We start from the raw sequence: 21,097 nt of genomic DNA, 5'->3' as shown, positions 1-21,097 counted from the left end.
AACATATCTCTGGTCTCTTCACCCCACCCCTTTTACTGGATGCCCCTGCCAAATCAGAAACTGTTTCACCGGTAGTCCACAGTCTGTCTCCAGTTTGCCAGGAGACTTCCCATTTCTCCTGACTTCTCTTTCCTCACCTGAAAAACTTATTTGAAATAAACTGTGAGTGCCGGAGCCAAGTCTGTGTAGTACATAACCCACGGGTCCAGGGAGGTGACGTCTGGCTGCCTGTTCCTGCAAGGCCACCTCTCAGAGCACCACCGTCAACTAAGTTACAGGGAAGAAAGTTACTGTTGAGGTCCCGGCCCTATTCGGGGCGTCAGATGATTTTGTTCACAACCTTTTTAGACTTCTGAGTTCTCTAAGGTCCCAAACCAAAGCATTACCCCCCAAAGTCACTCAAGCCACACAGAATCAGATTAAAACGCCCTTTTCTATTTCCTGCAGTTGGATGCACTTGGCTCTGGCCACACTTAGGTTAGCAGTGAGGTTCTTGGTTACAGAGAAAGAGCAGGGAGTTCAGGGAGGGGGCTCCAGGCTTAGCGATGGGGTGGAACCTTAGAAAGATGAAAGTCTTTTAGGAATGGAGCTTTGGCGGGGGGGGGGGGGTTCCAGACAAGGATTCTCTGTGTAGCCTTGGCTGTCCTGGACTCACTTTGTAGACCAGGCTGGCCTTGAACTCACAGTGATCCACCTGCCTCTGTCTCCCGAGTGCTGGGATTAAAGGCATGCACCACCACGCCTGGCTGGAGTGAAGCTTTTTTTTAAGGTTAATTTTTATTGTATATTTTTATTTACTCATTCGGTTTGTATGTGTTGGGGTGTTGGGTGGGGCTTTTAGTTTAAACCGCCACAGCTCACGTGGAGTTCAGAGGATACACAGGACTCAGTTCTCTCCTTCCACCATGTAGGTCTCAGCGATTGAACTAAGGTCTTCAGACTTGGTGGCAGACACCTTTCCCCACTGAGCCATCTTGCTGGCCCAGGAGGGAGTTGCAAAGACTTAGGTTAACTGGCTCTTCCCTCCTCCACAGATTCTGGTGCTAAGAAACCATGGCATGGTGGCCCTGGGTGACACCGTGGAGGAAGCTTTCTATAAGGCCTTCCACCTACAGGCTGCGTGTGAGGTACAGGTATGTAAGGTGCTCTGGGAAGTAAGCTTGGGAGCTGCTTTGATGGGGTCCCTGGAAACTGTGGGCCTACTAGCTATTCACCCCCGCCTGTTACCACTCCTTATGCTGTAGCTTTCCTGCTTACATGGGACCCATAGCCTAGAAGAATCCTCACAACATCTGACTGGTACTACTCAGATCTTGGGGCCCTGAGGCCAAGATGGGGAAACCATCTCAAGGCACACATAAGCTCTACCACACCTGCTGTGTGTCACCTGGTGTGACTGTTACACCAAACTGTACTGGGGGACTCAGAGAAAGGTGTTCTTGTTTTGCCAAGGAGTGGGATGGAGTGAGGGCAGGCTATGTGTGGGCCAGGAGTGTGGTCAGGCATGGAGAGAGGAGTGACAGTGAGCCAGTCAGTGTTGTCATGGCAAACAGAACAGCCAAGACACCCCCAAAGGTATGCAGGGAGTCAGCTCATTTCCCTGTCCCCTCACTGGTTTACAGACAGCTGTATAGTGAGAGTCAGCCATGAGCATGCACTCTGTGGTGATCACGTTGGGTGTGTGTGTGTAGCCCCGGATAGATTCATGGTCCAGCTCCCTCAGCTCCATCATATGCCCTCCATGTTGGAACAGATCAAAGTTGGCTGGCAGGAATGGCCTCTCCAGGCTAGGAGACATGATGACACTGCAGAGGCTGCAGTTCCAGGGCAAGCCAGCTCTCTGTGAGCGCCACATGGTACCCTTCTGCCTTCATTCTGGCTAGCCTGGCACAGAAGGAAGGTCGCCACCTTTCTCAGTGTCACGTGGGGGTAAGACCAGCCCAACAGTGTGGGGGAGGGAGGGAGGAGGAACCTTTGGTACCCACACCGTGGAGCATCACATAGACAGCTGGGAATCTAGAGAGGAATAAACGTTACAGGGAACAGAGTGAGGATCCCAAGAAACAGCAGTGGTCAGAATTAGAGACCTGGATGGGGCCCTGGATCTGGGCTATGTCTCTGCTGTGGTACCTTCTCCCTCTACTAAGAATGTTGACTGGTCTGGCCACTGGCTGGCATCAGAACTGACTGGGCCTTCAAAGGAAGACTCTGTCTCTCCTCAATCTGAACTGTAAAGGGCACCTTTGCAGAAGCTTCTGTGAGAAAACAGCCCACGAGAAAAGCTCTTCTCTGCAGAGATATCCCAGCCCTCTGCACAGATGGAAAGCTGTGTCTCCTACAGGTCTACAGCGAAGGGTCCTCTCCCACATTCAACCCTAGAAGTGGTGCCTTGTCACTTTAACCCTCCGAACTGCAGCCCTAGAGCAGGGCTGTTAGTTCTGGTCTCTAACAGCCTCCCGGCTGCTGTCACTTTCTACTCGGGACTGGCTTGATGATGTACTTTGTCCACCCACATCCCTCTGGCAACCAGCCCAGGAAAGCATCAGTGGCTCCTCGTCAGTTTCACGAACAGAGAGGTTTCTAGAGGGAGGTTAGTCTAGAAGACAAGGAAGATTAGACACCAAGGTTAGGACACAAGTGAGTGCAGGAGGCGCAGCCTGCAGCAACTGTCAGGATTGTACTCAGGCAGCCAGCTCTGAAGGCCCGTGTCCACCGTCGGCCTTGCTTGCTCCCTCAGTAGCCTTGGTGGACAGCTGAACGCGGCTGTGGACATATCAGTGGTCCAAGCCCATGCGCTGCTCAGCTCTCCTGGGCACAGTGTTTTCTTTGCCTATCAGTTTGGGTTTGGAGTTCTGGGGGAAAGTGGGTCATCTCTCACTGAGAGGCAGCTCCCTGCTCTGCTGAGAGGCAGATGGGAAGCACAGGCGGCTCTTCTCCATCTGCTACCCATCGCCATGGAAACTGCTGGAGGAAGAGATGGAGGGAGGCAGCTGGGGCAAGGTTGTGGGTGCTCTCTCCCTCCCTCCTCCTCCATTATCAGCCAGTCTCAGGGGAGGCCGCCTCGCATTCCCTGAGTGTTAACTTAGCAGCAATATCCATGTGCAATTCCTGAGGCTCCAGAACATTCTAAACGCTTTACCATATTACCTTAAAAGATTGGCCATGGGGTAGACCATTGCCGTTTTTTACTCACATGGAAACCAAAGCACAAGGGTGGTAAATAGCTGCTCTAAGTCACATGGCGAGAAGGTGGCATGACGCACAAGTCAGCCTGGCTCCCACCCAGGTCCACCCCTTAAACACACCCTAGCACTGCCTCTCGAGGGGAGCAGGGGACAGTGGCGGGGTTGGGGGGGGGAGGACAATTGAAGACATACAGACACGTATCTTGAGTACAAAGGCATGGAAAGCGCTGTAGTTGGTGTCCTCCTCTCCCAGGGTGACGGGGTTCGCCTGAGGAGGTCTGATGGGCTGACTTTTAAGGATCAGAGTGGGGTCATCTGTTGGCGCAGGAGAACGCCATGTACTGGAGGTGCTGCCTAGACGCTCGGAGACCATTTGCTTGCATCTTTCAGTAAGCTAAATGGACCCTTTGCTCTCTGGTCAAAACAAACATCACCAAAACCACAACTCAAACTCCCAACCCATCCTGAAACTTCAGGCAGCACAGGTTAGAACATCAGAGCCCACCTTGTGCAAGGACAGAACATGCTGCTGTAGTGACATGGCTTAGGTCTCCCGTCCCCTCCCCCAAGACCAAACCTGACTAAGAACCACTAGGTGAGCATGGGCTGGGAAAGGAAGCAGGTTATGTGCATAGACGCTTTTAAGATTTAAATGGCCCACTCTGTACACATACCTCTGTCCTAACAGTTTAGTGTGCTGCCTGAAGCCACATGCACTGCCCCCACCCCATGGAACTGTGACAGTGGGACAGGCTTTGTGTTTTGGGGGAGAGCTGTCTGACGCTGCACTGCACTGCACCTGGCTGTGCCCTGTTGATACTGGCCCTGGTGACTGATCACTCCAGCACAGGCACACGGGCACATTCTGGGTAACAAGACTGAAGAAAAATCTTCTGGCTTCTTCCTTTGCCCAGGGCATTCTTCTGTAGACCTGCTGTCTCTGCAGTAGGTCACACTCAAAGGTTATTGGCCTAAGAGTCCCCTTATTCCTTTCAAGTGTCAGAGAGAGAGACAGACAGACAGACAGACAGACAGGAGTCTTATGTTTCTCACTGTCTTAGTCTGCTTTCTATTGCTGTGATAAAACAGTGACCAAAAGCACTTTGGTGAGGGAGGGTTTATTTCCTCTTATAGCTCTCAGGTCACCATTCATCACGCAGAGACATCAGGACAGGAGCTCAGATCAGGGACTGGAGGCAGGGACTGAAGCAAAGGCCATGGAAGAATGATGCTCACTGACTTTGTATATACTCCAGGACCACCTGCCAAGGGCTATCACTGCTCACAGTGGGTGGAGCCCTCCCAGGTCAATCATTAATCAAGGAAATGCTCCACAGACTTGCCTATGGTCCAGTGTAACTGAACTGAGGTTCCCTCTTCTCATGACTCTGGCTTACGTCACATTGACTTAAAACTAATGAACACATACACACACACACACACACACACACACACACACACATGCTCACACACGTGCATGCATGCACACACGAGAAAAGAAAGAGAATAAGATAGTGACCTAGCCACTTAGACTTAACAAAATGTCTCCAACTATTTTGCTTCAGATAGTTTCCTCTTGAAGAAAAAAAATATCACAAACAATAACTGAAGTTCCTTCAGAACACAGTAGCAGAGGTCTTTAATTCTTCTCGAAGAAATAAAATATTACAAACAATGATTGAGGTTTCAGATGGACACAATAGAAGACATTTTTAATCCCAGATCACAGGAGGTAGAGGCAGAAGAATCAGAAGTTCAGGGCTAGCCTAGACTACATAGCAAATTCAGGCCAGCCTGGGCTACGTGAAGCCTTGTCTAAAAGACAACAAAAAGTCCCCTTTGGAGTCCACCCCAGTGTCATCTTCCCCAGAAACAACTACAGTTCTGCAGTGCCCACCGTTTCCTCTCCTCTGAGGCATTATATTTTAGGTATACTTAGTTCTCTGGGGTGCTATGTCCTAGGTACCATTTTTCTTCTTTCTCCTGGTGTGTTGTATCCCAGATATGAACATCCAGTCCTCTGTGCAGTTTCATTCCTGGGGTTTAACACTTGTTATTTCTTCCTCTCTGGCTTCTCTAAGAACTGAGCCCAAGGAGAAATTATTAATGCTCTGCTCCTCCATCACAAGTCACAGCCAACAAGCATCTAGGGATTTTCCTCAAGCTCCCGAGGCCTTTCTGGACCCCACGTTCTCCTCTGTGGCCCCATTGCCCTCTGGTGCACCCCACAACAATTTAAGGGGTTCATAGACGCCTGCACTCTGATTCTCTGCAGGTGTCAGCTTTGTCCAGTGCTGGTGGAACGGAGAACCTCATCCTCCTGGAGCAGGAGAAACGCCGGCCGCATGAGGTGGGCTCTGTGCAGTGGGCCGGCAGCACCTTTGGGCCCATGCAGAAGAGCCGGCTGGGAGAGCACGAGTTTGAAGCCCTCATGAGAATGCTGGACAACTTAGTAAGTGCCCTGCGCTGCCCCTCACAGCGCTCCATGGAGACTGAGCACCCGCGAACCAGACAGCTCAAAGCACTGGGATGGCACATGAACTGCCTCTCTCATGGTTGAGCTGGTAAAGGCCTCCAAGTTTGCGTTCACTTAAACAACTGTTGTGTTTTCTCCAGTACTCACGTTTCCTCCCTCCGCGAAGGGCTGAGGCGTCCTTGTGTCCGTCCGCGTCCTCCACAGGAAGCAGTAGTCCAGTGAAGTCAGAGTGCCCCCTCCACATGCCCACAGCCCCTCACTATCATCCTCACATCCATCAGCAACTTTACAGTCTTCTATTACAATGAATGAATGAAGCAGCCCATAAGGAATTAGATGGGATGGCTCATTAAAGGACGCAGACGGACAGCCTCCTCCTTCTTGGAAGTAATGATTGGGTTAATAATGTGGAAAATCAGAGGAGACACTTGAGGCGTGAGAGAGGGGGCAGTGAGGAGCTAGGACTTTTCAGAGAGGTGAGAAATGAAACCTGACTTGAGAGCTTTCCTGTTTGGTTCAATGCCGTCACTCTCAAGGCCTCTCGGCTTAGTCAGGTCAAGGTCATTGCAGTCATCAATACCTTCCCTCCAAGTCACTTTTTGCTCTGCTGCTAGGCTGACCATGAGGATGGCTTTACAACAGTGCAGTGTGCCTTCGGTGGTGAGAAGGGAGCTCCTGGCCCCGTCTGCGCGCAGAGTCACTGCCCCTGAGCAAAGCGCCAGGACTTCGTTGGTAGCTTCCTGCAGGAACCCTCGCAAATCTGTGAGGAGCAGCAAGAAAGGAGGGCTCTAGCACAATCAGATTTCACTTTCAACGCTCGGAGTCAGGGTGGGGGGTGGGGGAGGTGCTGGTGAGTGAGGCAGGAGCTTCAGCCAGCTCTGTGCCACAACCAAGCCAGGGCTTGCTCCTAGGATCCAAGGGCAACTTACTATCATAATTATTTTGAGACAGAGAATCGCTAAGCTACCAAGCTGGACTGGAGCTTGCCCTCTAGTCTATGCAGTACCTCAACCTGTCACACTCCTGCCCCAGCTGCCCAAGCAACTGGGATGGCACGGCTGAGTGACCAGGCCCATCGCAACTTGAAAGCCCCGTGACCTAGGCCTGGCCGCTCAGTTGTCTGGTGGATATTTGGGGTTGAACCAACTCCAGGTGTGCACCTCTGTCCCCCACAACACCTGGTTCTGGTTCTGTCTTCTCAGGGCTACAGAACAGGCTACACGTACCGCCACCCCTTTGTCCAAGAGAAAACCAAACACAAAAGCGAAGTGGAGATCCCGGCCACGGTCACTGCTTTTGTGTTTGAGGAGGATGGGGCCCCCGTCCCTGCCCTGCGCCAGCATGCCCAGAAACAGCAGAAGGAAAAGACCCGCTGGCTTAACACGCCCAACACCTACCTGCGGGTGAACGTGGCCGATGAGGTGCAGAGGAACATGGGCAGTCCCCGGCCCAAAACCACAGTAAGCGGGGATGTCAGGCAGCCTGGATGGGGTGGGCTGCATTTGAAAGGAAGCAAGGCAGTGGTCTTCCAGGTGCCTGTAGGCTGTGCTCAGGCCCCAGTACCCCTAACTCCTCTTTCTTGCACTTCTGTATTGAGGTTTGGGGTGTGAGGAGCAGATTTCTACCGAGGGCCGCAGGACGGAGCCACTTCCATCAGCACAGATTCAGGAGAGACTGGGTTCTGTGTTTCACCCCACAGCCACAGGGGGCTTTGGGAAACTCCTGGGAGAGGTGCCGAGCACTGGGCCTGGGGTCTGACACAAACCCAGGGGGACAGGTTGATCACTTGTTGCCTTTCCTCTCTCCCTTTCTCCTCACTCACAAAGTTCCCTATTTGATTATTTTTTTTTTCTTGCCTGTTTTTCACATGTGAATGTGCTTCTTTTTCTTTTCTTTTTTTTTTTTTTTTTTTTTTTTTTTTTTTTTTTTTTTTTTTTTTTTTTTTTTTTTTTTCTTTTTTTTTTTCTTTTTGGCATGTACATGGGTTCACATGTATGTGGCTCAAGGTTGATGATGGCTGGAACCATCCTCAAAGACTCTTCTATACTGTTGAGGATACACCTATAACTTGCTGATATTGTTAAATTCACTTGCCCTGCCCCTGCCTTCTGAGTTGCAGTGAACCACCACGCCCATTCAGGTCCCTGGGCTTAAGTGGCAGATGCTTTAATCACTGGGCATCTCTTCAGCTTCCACCTTATTTAATTTTTTCATTAACAAAAAAGTGGCCACAGCCAGTCGGAATAGGCCTCCACCAAGTGCTGATCCACTTCCTGGAAACTGGAGCCCAGTGGTGGCATGCCCAGACCTCAGCCCCTGCTCCCTGGTGTCCTTTGTGACCCACCGGCCTTCCTTGACATCTGGGTTGTCTGCCACTCATCTCGGCTCTGACCCAAGAAGAGAGAACAACTCTGAATGGCCTGCTGACCTTTCATGCTGGTGGGCGGGACATCCGGTGGCCCGGTGGCCCCACCCCTCACTCGCCTGCCTTGTCTTGTCAGTGGATGAAGGCTGATGAAGTGGACAAGTCCAGCAGTGGCATGCCCATACGCATCGAAAACCCAAACCAATTTGTGCCTCTCTACACTGACCCCCAAGAAGTGCTGGACATGAGGAACAAGGTGAGTCTGCTCTTCCGCCTTGCTTTTTGGAAGGGATCTAGGGTCCCAGAAGTGTGACTGAGTTTCTAGGTTAGGGGGACTCAGCAGTATCCTTGGTGTGACACTGTATATGGACTACATCCTGGGCTCGGTGCCTCATTCTAGACTTACAAGCATGGTCCTCTGTAGTCCATTTATGTAGCAAGGTGCTTGCTTTACGCATTAGGTGTGCCTGAAGACATGTCCGCAGAATGGCCTCTTGTGAGCTCAGTTGCTCAGGGCCAGATGTGGAGACAGCTCCCAGGATGGGCAGATCATGTTAGAGCAGAGAGGACCTTGTTAGGCCCGTCACAGACCTCATTGGACCCCAGAGTGCCCCTCCATGCTCTGACCTCTTCTTCTCCCTCGCCACACAGATCCGAGAGCAGAACCGACAAGACATAAAGTCCGCAGGGCCTCAGTCCCAGCTCTTGGCCAGCGTCATCGCCGAGAAGAGCCGGAGCCCGGTACAGCAGATGCCACCCCCAACTGAAGGGGAAGCTTACCTGCCTCCAGGGACTGGGCAGTGGGACCCCTGAGTCCTCGGGCCCGCTCATCCCATGATCTTAGGTGCCCGGGCTCTCGCTTCATGGTGAAGAGCCACCACACCGCGGGTGGCTCTGAGGTCCAGGGAGGATAAAGCCGGCTCACTCCTGGGTGCACCAGATAGGGAGCAACATGGAGTAGCCTGTCTGCTCATGGGAAGGCCGCTGGCCAGCTCCACACCTTCTCAGTGGCCTGATGAGTTATGGGGACCCAAGTGTTTCTGACCCCTGGGTTGGATGTGGCATCATCTGGCTGGCACTCCAGACACAAGGAGGGAGGTGTGGACAGGATCGCTGTGCTTTGGGGTGGGGAGGGTAAAGAGTAGCCATAAAAACATAGTTAGAGTTAGAAAGCGTGAAGTCACTGATTCTGTGTTTGATGGGATGGCATCCCGTCTAGGGCTTAGTAGCAGAGTGGCATTGCAATTCTTCCTTGTGTGGCATCGTGGCTGTTCATGGCTCATGGCCAAAGGCATGATGCTTTCCTAGACAGCTGCTAACGGGATGTGCCAGGGCCCTTCCTCTCTGTAGAGCATGTCGCTGTGATGTGGTTGCAGATCGGGCAGCAGCAGGTTATGCCCTCATACCTGCCTCCTGACCTCCCCCACCCCACACCCCTTACTCCAACTCAGCCATGTGGGGAACTCTGAACATACCACAGGGTCAAGGTTAGAAATGGCCTGTGCTCCCAGAGGAATGAAAGACAAGCACGGAGCAGCATTGTCTAAAAGCAGTTCAGCCATCCGCAGCAGGAGCGCGTTAGCGTCCCTCCTCCTCCTTGGAATCTGTCTTAGACTCACCTTTGACTCTGAAACTCGTTGCAATAAGCCAGTGGATGCCTCCCTTATGAGTGATGCCCATACGCTGTGACTCTGTGACCCTTGGTTGTCCTGGGCTCACCTGCCTTGAGGCTTCACTCAGCTGCCTCCGCTCCCCCATAGCAAACAATACCTTTGCATAGGCTACAGCGAGGATGCTAGTTTAGGAAAAGGGTCTGTGGTTCAGTCCTCCCCTGAGCGAGGGGGACCAGATGATTCTTGAAGCTTTCAAGTGTCCACCTAGTCAGATCTCAGAGCCAGGGACTTGACCAAGGTGCAGAACAGAGGTTCTGTCAGCGCCCCTGCCAGGGCCTGCAGAACAGGCAGCTGAAGACCCTCACGGTGACTCCGGGATGCACTGCTTGGACTGAGAATGCTGCAGCACCCCCCCCCCCGTGTCTTGCTGTCTTAATGCTGTGTACTGTGGCTTGTGCCGCTGTTGGGGGACAAGGAGGGGGGTGGCAGGGGAGGGGGCCGGCATGCTGCTTGCTCTAGCCAATGCTATGCTTGCTTAGACTCTGTCTGATTTTGGGCCACCAAATGTATGCACAGTCGTGGCTTGGAAGTGTCCGTAGATGGGATTGCAATAAAGGTATGTCTTCTGCTTGGGAGCATCTTTGGATTTCATTTCAAGGGCAAAGGGTGGACCCCTATATTGACCAGGGCAGTTACAAAGTCTAAGTGTCGGGAGGATATAGCAATGGGAAGATGAACACACCTTACCCCAAGTCCCCAAGCTCGGTTCCAAGAAGCTACATGTCCCTTCCCTAGCAAGACAGCTGACTGCCAAGCTAAGTCTGAGAGAAGCTCCAGTTTGGGCCCCAGCACAGCGGTCAGAGAGCAACACACACTCTGGTTAACTTTCAGTCTACAGAGAGCCAGCTGATGTCCAAGGGCGAAGCAGACACCAAAGACGACTTGGAGGAGACGGTGCCCAACCCCTTCAGCCAACTCACCGACCAGGAGCTGGAGGAATACAAGAAGGAGGTGGAAAGGAAGAAGCTAGAACAGGAACAGGAAGAAGGTGAGCCAGTGCGAGCTGTAGTCGCACGACCTGCCAGCCCAGCAGGGAGAACTCTCGTGCCCTGTCACCAAACAGCGCTCCTGTGAGCAGCATATAGCCAAGCCTGATCCAGCACCTCAGTTACACAGGCAGGCACCTTTGGCCTCCCTGGCCCTGCCCACTGGACATGGAGGAGTTAGCACTTGTAAAGTACTTAGAGTTGGGCCTTTGAGCATGACGAAGGTCAGTAAACAACAGCAGGAGTCCATCAGCCTGGTAGCCAGGCTTCTGTCAGCTAACACCTCTCGGCCTTGCTGTGCAGTCTAGAGTCCAGGCTGCCCCTCAGTTGTTGAAGCTCCTGGTATCGTGGTATGCCGGGTCATGCTCTGTTCCCTTCTGGGCTAGCCTGACCCAAGTCGTCTACACCACAGGTTCTACCTCAAATCTCTCTCTGCCTAGAAAGGCACCCTCTCTCCATCCCACTCTGTCCAAAGGAGCTGTCTGTCTCCTCTCCTTTCTTCTAGAGCACCCCGGGGTCTGAAACCCACTTAGACTAAGCTGTGATTTACGCAGAGAGGGGTCCTCCACCGCCACCTCTTCTCACTCAGGGCTAGACATCTTCGCAAGTACTGCTTCCTGCTTTGCTCGGAGTTCAAATGTGCCAGTGGGAGAAATAGAAAACCGTGCTCAGGATTATCTGGAGGGAAGGTGGGAATTAGCTGAGTTAACTAATAAGCTAGCTACTGGGAACTAAGCCCTGGTTGTCCTGAGGAGAGCCAGTGATTGTTGGCCACCCTACCTCACTACCCCCCCCATGCAACTTCCATCTATGCATACGTTCTGTAGCTGGTTCTTTTCAGCAACACCTGCAGCACCAGATGCAGGTCCTGTACATGGCATTCTCTTGCCCCTGCTTCCTTGAGGGAGATGCACCTTGCTTTAACTGCCCACTTTAGTCCTGCCCAGGAAAGAGCAGAGATGAACCTGGGCTAAGGAGGACCCAGTAACTCCCCAGCCAGAAGTGACTAAGTAGAAAAGCACCGGCTTCACACTCACCTCGTCTCCGTGTGTGCTAAGGTGGCTTTCTGTTGTTTTCAGGGGAGAAGGAAGCCACGGAGGAGCCTGGCTCACCTGTGAAGTCCACACCTGCATCTCCGGTGCAGAGCCCGACAAAAGCAGGCACCAAGAGCCCAGCGGTCTCTCCTTCCAAGGCTTCGGAGGGTGAGTGGAGCTGAGCAGGCGTCAGAAGATGCCAGTGTGGGAGGCAGGGTGGTCTGTACACTGTGGAGAACTGCTGTTAGTTGGAAGTGGCATTGGTGGCCACACTCCCATGGGAAATGCTTCCTCTCTGACAGCTCTATCTAGGCAATCTGGACAAGACTGAATTTGTCATATTAGAGAGCCATGCTGTCTAAAACCCTGCCAAGCAGACTGACCCATAGCCCCCAACCCCCACCCCCGCCTCCCAAGCCGGCCAGTTGTCCCATCTGGTCCTCAGGTGCTGATGAGGGGGAAGGAGCTCTTTCAAATGAAGGCTCTGCTCTGTCAGGTCTGAGATGGGCCCTGAGACTCTGCACTTCTCAGGGGCGTGATGCCCGATGGTGTTGCCCGATGGTGTGGCTCTCAGCCATAACTGCATATTGGCATCCTTTGATGAATTTAGGTGGTCCTGTGGTCTGGAGCCCACTGTCAGCACTTCTCCAGGGCACTCTAAAATGTGAATCAGTTGAAAATGGTGTCATTAGAGAGACACTAGTTTAGACAATAGAATTCCAGGCCCAACCAAAATGCTAATTTTAGCAATTCTGAGAACCCTCTGTGCCTCAGTTTCCCTGTGTGTCAAATGGAATTATTAATACTTTTTCCCTTGTTACAGTTCTGTGTCTAAGGGGAGTATTGATGACAGCATACGCTGAAGGAGGTCAGAGCATAATTTAAACACAGGACCTAGTTATAATTAAGACACACATTGTGACAATGCTGCTGTACTTCCATGCCACCTCCATGCTGTTCCACTGGGTTCCCAAAAAAAAAACGCCACCAGATACGGCACTCTGCCACCCAGAGACCAGCCTCTGCTGGGCTGCAGGATCCCTTTCCTAGGTGACTGGTCACCTGTGTGATTCTGGTAGCACCTCCACGCTGAGCTTCCTCCCTAAGCCAACCACTGCCTTGCATATAGGCCCACCCAGCCTTGCTGGAGAAAACCCATCTGCTTGAGGCCAGCTCTCCAAGTAGATGCCCCCCTCCCCTCCACCTCTCCACTGGCTGTGCGTGTTCATTATGTCTCACCGTGGTGTGTTGTCAATCTGTCCACAATGTCTTCCTTTCTCTTCCCATCTGTGCCCTCATCAAAGGACTTTCCTCCGAGTCTGAATACTTGTCTCTGTAGTAAGTATAGAGAGGCCACTCCCTAGCTCACCTGGCACTTGCAACAGCAGGGAGGAACTTCTCAAAAGAAATCTGTTTCCTCCAAGGTTTTCTTCTTGCAGCTCACAGCTCTGCCTTTGAATGTTTCATAAATGTAAAACTCACGACCAATTCCACCTGTGCTGTATGCGTGAACTAGGCTTCCTGAAAAGGACATGGACACACACATTCACACACACATACACACACACACACACACACACACACACACACACACACACACACACTCACTCACTCACTCTTGCATGGAACAAGTCCCATAGAGAGGGGTAGGGAAGTGCAGGAGAGGTCATAGTCAGCAGGAATTATTAATCATCAACCCTGCTTTGATTCCTCTAAGGAGCCTCTTCTAAAACTTTGAGCAGGGCCTGGATTCTCTCAGGTACATCCTAGAGACATGCAAAGGACCTGGCCTATCTCTGTCCATTAGCACACCTGTGTAGGCTGCAGGCACACCTGTGTAGGCTGCAGGCAGGAAGTGCAGGGAGAGCCTGAGAAGGGATCTTAGCAGAAAGGGGACAAATCAGGAGATTCGGTTCCTGAGAGGAGGAGAAAACAGAAAGAGTAGAGGAGCACAACAGTCATTCAGCCACCGCGGGGCATCTCACTCACCGTGGCAGTTCCCGTTCTCTTTGGTCCAGCTTGGCTTGAGTTCTAGAATAACACAAGTTCTAGTTTTCTCTCTAAAGATGCTTTCTGTTCCACAGACAACTAGTAGCACAGCTACCTTGACACAACTTGTTGAGGGTGTGAGCTGCAATGTGGTGGAGCTGGGTGGCCTGGATCAGGCTCCTTGGAGTAGGCAGGTTGGACTCCTGCCCAGTAGCTGTGCCCCCGCATGTGTCTTCCCCGTTAGATGGAGGGTAACTGTCTCCAGCTGTCTGTCACTGTGCTGCAGGTGCTCTTCTGCTGAGTCCGAATCTGAATCCTGCCTCCCTGAGGTCTCCTTCTCCACATCTGCTCACCATGATGTTTCCTTCTCTTTGATTAGGTGCACACAGATGTTATCCCTGCTCAGCCTGGTCCCCAGGGAACACCCAGGGCTATAGACTGAGCTGCAAAGAAATAGCTCGTGTATCATGTTAGTTGTTCATCATTACTTCAAATAAGCCACTCAAAAACATTTCAGAGGGCAGGGGAACAGCACAGTGACTAGAAGGGGCTTGCTGCACAAACATGTGAAATCCAACCAAGCATGACAGTCCCTGGAATCCCAGCACTCAGGAGGCAGAGGCAGAGGAGCCCTAGGACAAACTGGTTAGCTAGTCTAGCCAATTGATGAGCTCTGGGCTCAATTGAGAGACTCTGACTCAATAAATAAAATGGATATCCATCAAGGAAGAGAGCTGATATCAGGTGTGTGTGTGTGTGTGTGTGTGTGTGTGTGTGTGTGTGTGTGTTAGGGTAAAAATGAGCAATTTTGCAATGTGCTCACATAAATCCATTCTGATTATGCACTGTGTTCTTTGACTTCTGAGAACTTACTAGTCCTTGATGCTGTCAACCTCCAAGACTTGAGCAAATTAGTTCTGTAGATCAGGTCACTCTCCAGCCGTGGCCCACAGTGCAAGCCAGTTCTGTAGATTAAGCTGGAGTTGTCTGAGCTTAGTCCAGTGGGTCCTCAGGCCTGTGCGATATCAGCCAAGACCACAGCCAGCTATGAGCATGCCTAGGCCAGGAGTTCCAAGATGGTACACACACATGGATGGTACCTTGGCAGGGACAGGAAGAAGCAGTGCTCACTGGGGACATTAGGGTGGCTAGATTGGTCTTTGTCTCTGTGTCTCACTCTTCCTACCCTTTCTCTCTCCATGTGGTCTCTCTGCATTTCCACCGCTGTCACTGGACTTTATCATTGGTGGTCTAGGTCTCCCAAAGCTGTCAGGCAGAAGTTTCTAGACCTTCTTAGGTCTTTGGCTGAAGCCCAGCTCTGCAGCACTTCCCTGCATTCTGGGTGCTATAGGAAGCCATGGGGACAGCAAGGGCTCCATAGAGCTGTCCACACCTAGAGGCTCTGCACACTAGGGCCTGAGCTCTCCCACATGTCAGCAGTATATCCGGTACTTAGGGGAACTTTAATTCTCAGCCAAGGTGAGAGGTAAAAGGAACATATTCTCAATGCAAATGTCCCACTGTGCAGCCATTGTCCTTTTGTATCAAAATGGCCTGATGACTTGATAAAAACAGGAAGTTAGAGAGTGGCAGAGCACTCGCCTAATATGTGAGGCACACACACACACATGCACACACACAGACACACACACACACACACACTTTGTGACCCACCGTCTGCTTCAGGTCCTAACATGGGGAAAAACTGCATTTGCACAAGTTGAATCTGGATTATTCTTTCAGACCTTGACATTCAGAAATTTAAATGAGGACAGAAACTGGTGCTGAGCTCCACTGGTTTGTCTCCCCGCTCAGAGAACCTCGGAAGGCAATTGTTTGCTGCCCCCTGCTTCCTGCTCTGCGCTGAGTGCCTTGTGGACCTTTGTGATTGGTGCAGCATGGTACCCCAGCCCCGTGTCAGCACTAACCATGAATGACACTTTCCTCCAACCTTTAAAACCTTTCTTTGGCTTCTGCATGCACTGGCAAAGAGCATCCTTTTTATTAGGGAAAAGTAAACCACGCACAGCAGTCACCAGTCTTGCATGCGCTGGGATATAGGTCAGGATTAATCTGGTAGACCCTGACTTGAGCTACCGTACTTTCAGGCCCTTCTCTTAGCTCCCTAGCTGTGACTGCCTAAGTGACAGGCCAGGCCAGCAGTCATGCGCCTTACCCAGGGAGGAAAGATGAGGTCCAAACTCCTCCCCAGACCTACCAGCTGTGAGGGGAGGCCAGGTACCCAGTATGGAACCTGCACCTGACCTCGCCCAGAGAAAGGCTCAAGCTTGTTGTTGCTGACTGGGAAATGTCTGCAGAAAAGTGTGAGAGAGAGAGAGAGAGAGAGAGAGAGAGAGAGAGAGAGCGCTGAATGGAGAACAAAGGCAGCATGTGCTAATGTTGAATGAACACATGGCAGTGGCCTTAGGGGAGGGCAAGGCTGTTGCTAGTCTCAGTGGAAACTGTACAGAGTGTCATTGAGCCCAACTTTGGGGAGACAAGTACTTGGACTGGTGGTCAGGGGTGGGATGGACTGTGTTGGGGTGGAAGCCAGGAGCGGGGGAGTGGATATTCCTGGAGGGGGAGACCAAAGTGAGGCTTTTCAGAGAATCGGAGCCAATGGAGCATGTGTGGATCCGGAAGGGCCATAGAGGCTGCATACCCACCACAATGTCCGTGGGCTGCAAACAGGGAATCTAGACATTTCATTCCCCCCATCAGAGGGTCTGAGGACTGAAGCTTTGATAAGGCAGAAGACAGATGTCATAGCCCAAGGAGAGGGCGCTCTGCCTTCCCCTGCCGGTTCGGCTGGCTGCCACCTAGCCACATTAATAAAGTAGTTCTCCACTCATCTCTGACACTGAGGACTAATCTCTTCCAGAAACACCCAGAATGTTTTCTCAGTTCTTAGCCTGATAGTCCTTAACTCTTGAGCAAAATCAACACAGAACCATCACAGGGCCACTGGTAGAGGTTGGAGGCCATGGGGTGGGAAGGAATCAGACCTGAACGGCAGAGTTCAGGATGCCTCTGTGCCTCCCCCACCTCCAGCCCACAGGGTCTAGGAGTGGCCCCAGCTTCCCTGATTTGCCCTGAATCATCCACTCCCCTGACTCTTCCGTTTTCTCTCCCAGTTTCCTGGTCATTTAGACAGAACTCAGAACTTTCCAGCCTCTGTCCCTTCTACGTCCTCCAAGTGTCCCCTATTCCCTGAGCACCTCCAAACACCCCCACTCAAGCAAACATGAGCTCCACTGCACTTATCTCTTGGGGCTCTCGCCAAGATAATTTTTAACTTCATTTTCTGAGTTGCCCACAGGGGGAGGGGTTGTCTCTCGGAGGCTTGGGGTTCACCAGGTGCTCAGTAGCTGCCCCACCTCTCTAGCCAACTCTCCAGTGGTCTCTGTCCCTGTGGTGGTGAGCACAATGGGCGTGGTCTGTTTAATGTATTCTTAAGACAGCACACACACCAGGTTCTGGATCTGCACACCTGATTGGTGTAGGTGAAGAGACACGGACAGGGCCCTGAGGGACATGAGTCACCACAAGGTCAACAAATGACAGGTTGAGCAGAAAGCAGAGCACCCCTAGCAGACAGTGAAAATCATCTTAGAGGACAGAAGCCATGCTGGAGTTTGAGAAATGTGTAAAGTATGTCACCCGCCAGGCAATGGTGGCACACACCTTTAATCCCAGCACTCAGAAGGCAGAGGCAGGCAGATCGCTGTGAGTTCAAGGCCAGCCTGGTCTACAAAGTGAGTCTAGGACAGCCAAGGCTACACAGAGAAACCCTGTCTTGAAAAACCAAGTGAGATGGAGTTGCAAAAAATTGGGAGTCTGGAGAACCAAGAAGCTGAGGGAGGCAGGGAGGGAGGGAGGGAAGGAGGGACAGGGAGGAGAGAGAGAGAGAGAGAGAGAGAGAGAGAGAGAGAGAGAGAGAGAGAGAGAGAGAGAGAGAGAGAAAGAAGAAGAAGAAGAAGAAGAAGAAGAAGAAGAAGAAGAAGAAGAAGAAGAGAAGAGAGAGAAGAGAGAGAGGAAGAATCAGAGTGCAAATGGTGGCACTTGGGCAGGGTATGTTTGTATATGTGGCTCCAGCCCAACTTAGAAGCCGTGCACTGGGACAGACATGATCGGGGATGAGGTATATGAGATGGCAGAGTTCGATGCACTTAATTACCATGTTCAATGGTCACACATGCGCTCTGCCATCTGTGGGTTGCACAGATACTCCCTGGGCACCTTCCAGGGGCTGGGCACATAACTACACAGCCTTGCCCCCTCTGTGTTTACAGCCCTGGGAGTACACATGGAAGTAAGGGGACAGGAGCTCAGGCTGTGGGAATCAGCACTGTAGATTTTGACAGGCTCCAGTCTGGAAAGCGGATAAACAGGAGGCAGCAGAAAGTTTCCTGTACTAATACTCCCAGGGGATTCTAGAAAGAACTTTGGCATGCTAGATTGAGATGGAAGGAAGGGCCTCGCTGTAAGCTCTTTCCAGGCTGTTGAGCCAGCCTGTTCTGTCTTAAACTCACCCCCATCCACACAGATTGCATTCACAAAGCTCCTCTGTGCCATGGACTCTAGGATCTTTCCTTCACCGACTTCTGCAGCATGCTTTCACCTTCCCATAGAACAGGGCATGTGCCAACCCTGATGGTGATGCTCCCACTTGAAGGTACCCACGGTCATGCCACATACATGCACACAAACCACACACACACACACACACACACACACACACGCACACGCACACGCACACGCACACACACACACACACACACGCACACACGCATATGCATACACCTCACACAGCACATGCCCACACACATGTACGCACACATATGCACACAAACCACACACACATGCACGCATGAATACACCTCACACAGCACACAAACGCACACACGCACAGTCTATACCACACTCAGATACTCATCGACACAGCTGTGCTCAGTAAACACAATACACTTGTACACACACTAGCAGGCCTCGCAACCTGGGCATGGGAGCATGTGGAAGCCGAAGCCCAGACCTGAGCCTGCGCTGTGCAGCTCTCCGCTCTGAGCTGTGAAACAGGAAGGAGGGAGCCAGACAGCTTTAAGTCGCACTCTGTGTTTCAGAGTCTGTGGCATTGTAGTCCCCTCCTTCCTCCTCATACAGGAGTTGCGAAGCCTGCATAGTTGTGGAGAAGGGGCGGCCGGGGGCTTGAGTGCCTGGGGTCTGAGCATGCTGCCCTTGTGTGTGGGGCCTGCGGATCCCCATGCAGGGTAGAGCCCTGAGCCCTGCAATGAAAGGCATCTTGGACTGTTGGTTCTATGGAAATGTTGAGTCCCCCTCCTTCCTACCCCCTAAGTTCCCTGCTGCTGGGTAGGCATGAAGACCTGCGATTGGTTCTGATTGGGGCAACTGGGTTGCTTGTCATGGTGCCTCCACTGAGACGACCGTGACATGCAGGCCCTGGCCACTCTCCTCTCTTGGGTGTGTCTCCTCACTGCATTAAGTGCGTGTTCAGAAGTCAACACGTGTTTCTATGTGTAGACAAGAACCCAGAGTTACCACCTGCCCAGTAGGTGTTCCTCAGGGCAGGTGGGGTGAGGCGAGAACACCGTCCGTCCTCTGTCACAGGACCTTTGCTCCCACCCCATGGCAGCCTGCACATCTGCCCTAGAAGTGGTTCTGTTGAACCCCTTGAACACTCACCTTCGTGAGATCTTACAGGCTGGGGCTTCTGGTCTTTTCCTAGATGCCAAGAAAACGGAAGTCAGCGGCGATGCCACCACAGAGCCTGAGCCAGCGAAACCAGAAGGGGCGGTGGTGAACGGGAAGGAGGAGGAGCCCAGTGTGGAAGAGGCCCTGAGCAAAGGACTGGGCCAGATGACCACCAACGCAGACACTGACGGCGACAGCGGCAAGGACAAAACCGAGTCAGTCACCAGCGGCCCCTTGTCCCCAGAGGGTTCACCCTCCAAGTCGCCCTCCAAAAAGAAAAAGAAATTCCGAACCCCCTCCTTCCTGAAGAAGAGCAAGAAGAAGGAGAAGGTGGAATCCTGATCCATGGATCCCGCCGCACCCCTGACCTCCTTCCTTACCCTCCTTCTCCCAACTCCATCCCTGGAGCACAGGGCCAAAGAGGGATAGGGGAGGGACCTGGGATCCCACTCAGGGGGCAGCTGAGAGCCCGCCTTCCCAGAGCCACCAGGTGTCTTGCCCACAGTCATCATTAGCTGGCGGCAGAGGCCACCCTAGATTTGAGCTTCCTGATTGCCATGGTCATGCTCTGTCTGCCCTCTGTTCAACACTGCCTAGTCCTGGGCTGCCTATGTTGTTAGGACACCGCCTGCCCACCTGAGCCCAGGGCAGGAAGGCCAAGCACCAGGCACAATCACAAATGCTCACTGGCTGAGGCTTCCTCTGAGTAAGCTCCATCTCTTCCCAGGACTCCTGCCTCCTGCTGATGGAGGTGTCTCCCTCCACAGCAAGAAGCCATGCCTCTCTCTTCCATTTTGGGTCCCTTCTCCCTGCTCAAAGTAACCAGGCAGACTGACCAGTCTCTCCCCGCCCAATAGAAGTTAACTTTTGATCCCCAGGCTAATGGCTTAGCTTGCACTTTCCCAAACACTAACCCTGAGCTTTCTCCGTGGAACCCATTGAGAGATGGATAGAAGAACCCCGAGAGCCAACAGATAGAGGGCAAGCCAAGTCAGTCTGAAGGGTGGGCAGGGGTCATCAGTCTATGAGCCCAGGAATCTGACCTATCTGACTTGTGCATCTCGCAGGCTGAAAAACTAAACCCAACCGTAGCATAAGAAAAAGTCTCCTGCTTGGGGCAGAAATTATGGGAAATCTAAATCAGCTGCTGGGATCCATTGTGCAAGTAGGTCAGTGACCACTTTGGCTTTGCGTGCTATGCAGGGCTGTACCTGCCTCACTCTTGCCTGGCAGCCAAATGTTCCTTGGCTTTCCCACATGCCCAAGAGCCCTTGCCCACAGATCATCTTACTCTTGGCCCTTGACCTTGACTGTCTGGGTCCCAACTCTGAGTCACAGAGGGTCCAGCAGAAGGCAGTGAGAAATGAGTTCTTTGGGGCTAATTCTCTTACCAACTTTCAAAAGCATGGCTGACATTCACAACCCAGTAACTCTCTTGCATCCTGGAGCTGCTGGGCAATAGGCAGAGCTGTTATTTTAAATGCCAACATGGGTTTTTTTCCATATCCTCCCAAGGAGTAGTGTTGATTAATGAACACTTCTGCCTCCGAGACAATCCATCTTCCTTAAAGCACAGTGTCTTCAAAGAGTGTTTCCCTCTTTCTGTCCTGATTCTTGTAAAGGTATTTTTGAAATTTCTTGACTCATCTTCTTTTTTCACTTTGCACACTTGTGTCTACA

At 52.1% G+C, this 21,097-nt stretch overlaps 1 protein-coding gene across 1 annotated transcript in view; it reads left to right on the top strand.

The window, feature by feature from the left end:
- Add2 (adducin 2) overlaps nt 1-19,763 on the top strand; it is a 32,339-nt gene extending 12,576 nt beyond the window's left edge. Inside the window, exons 7-14 of the mRNA XM_051154855.1 lie at nt 1,035-1,133; nt 5,461-5,637; nt 6,864-7,121; nt 8,163-8,282; nt 8,678-8,767; nt 10,531-10,695; nt 11,770-11,887; nt 19,452-19,763. Coding sequence (XP_051010812.1) covers nt 1,035-1,133; nt 5,461-5,637; nt 6,864-7,121; nt 8,163-8,282; nt 8,678-8,767; nt 10,531-10,695; nt 11,770-11,887; nt 19,452-19,759 — 1,335 coding nt within the window. The 3' untranslated portion in view covers nt 19,760-19,763. The remainder of the gene's footprint in view (nt 1-1,034; nt 1,134-5,460; nt 5,638-6,863; nt 7,122-8,162; nt 8,283-8,677; nt 8,768-10,530; nt 10,696-11,769; nt 11,888-19,451) is intronic.
- Nucleotides 19,764-21,097: the final 1,334 nt, after the last annotated feature.

This window comes from Acomys russatus, chromosome 13 (assembly GCF_903995435.1).
Source record: "Acomys russatus chromosome 13, mAcoRus1.1, whole genome shotgun sequence".
Taxonomy (NCBI): domain Eukaryota; kingdom Metazoa; phylum Chordata; class Mammalia; order Rodentia; family Muridae; genus Acomys; species Acomys russatus.
This window is presented reverse-complemented; position numbering and strand designations above follow the sequence as displayed.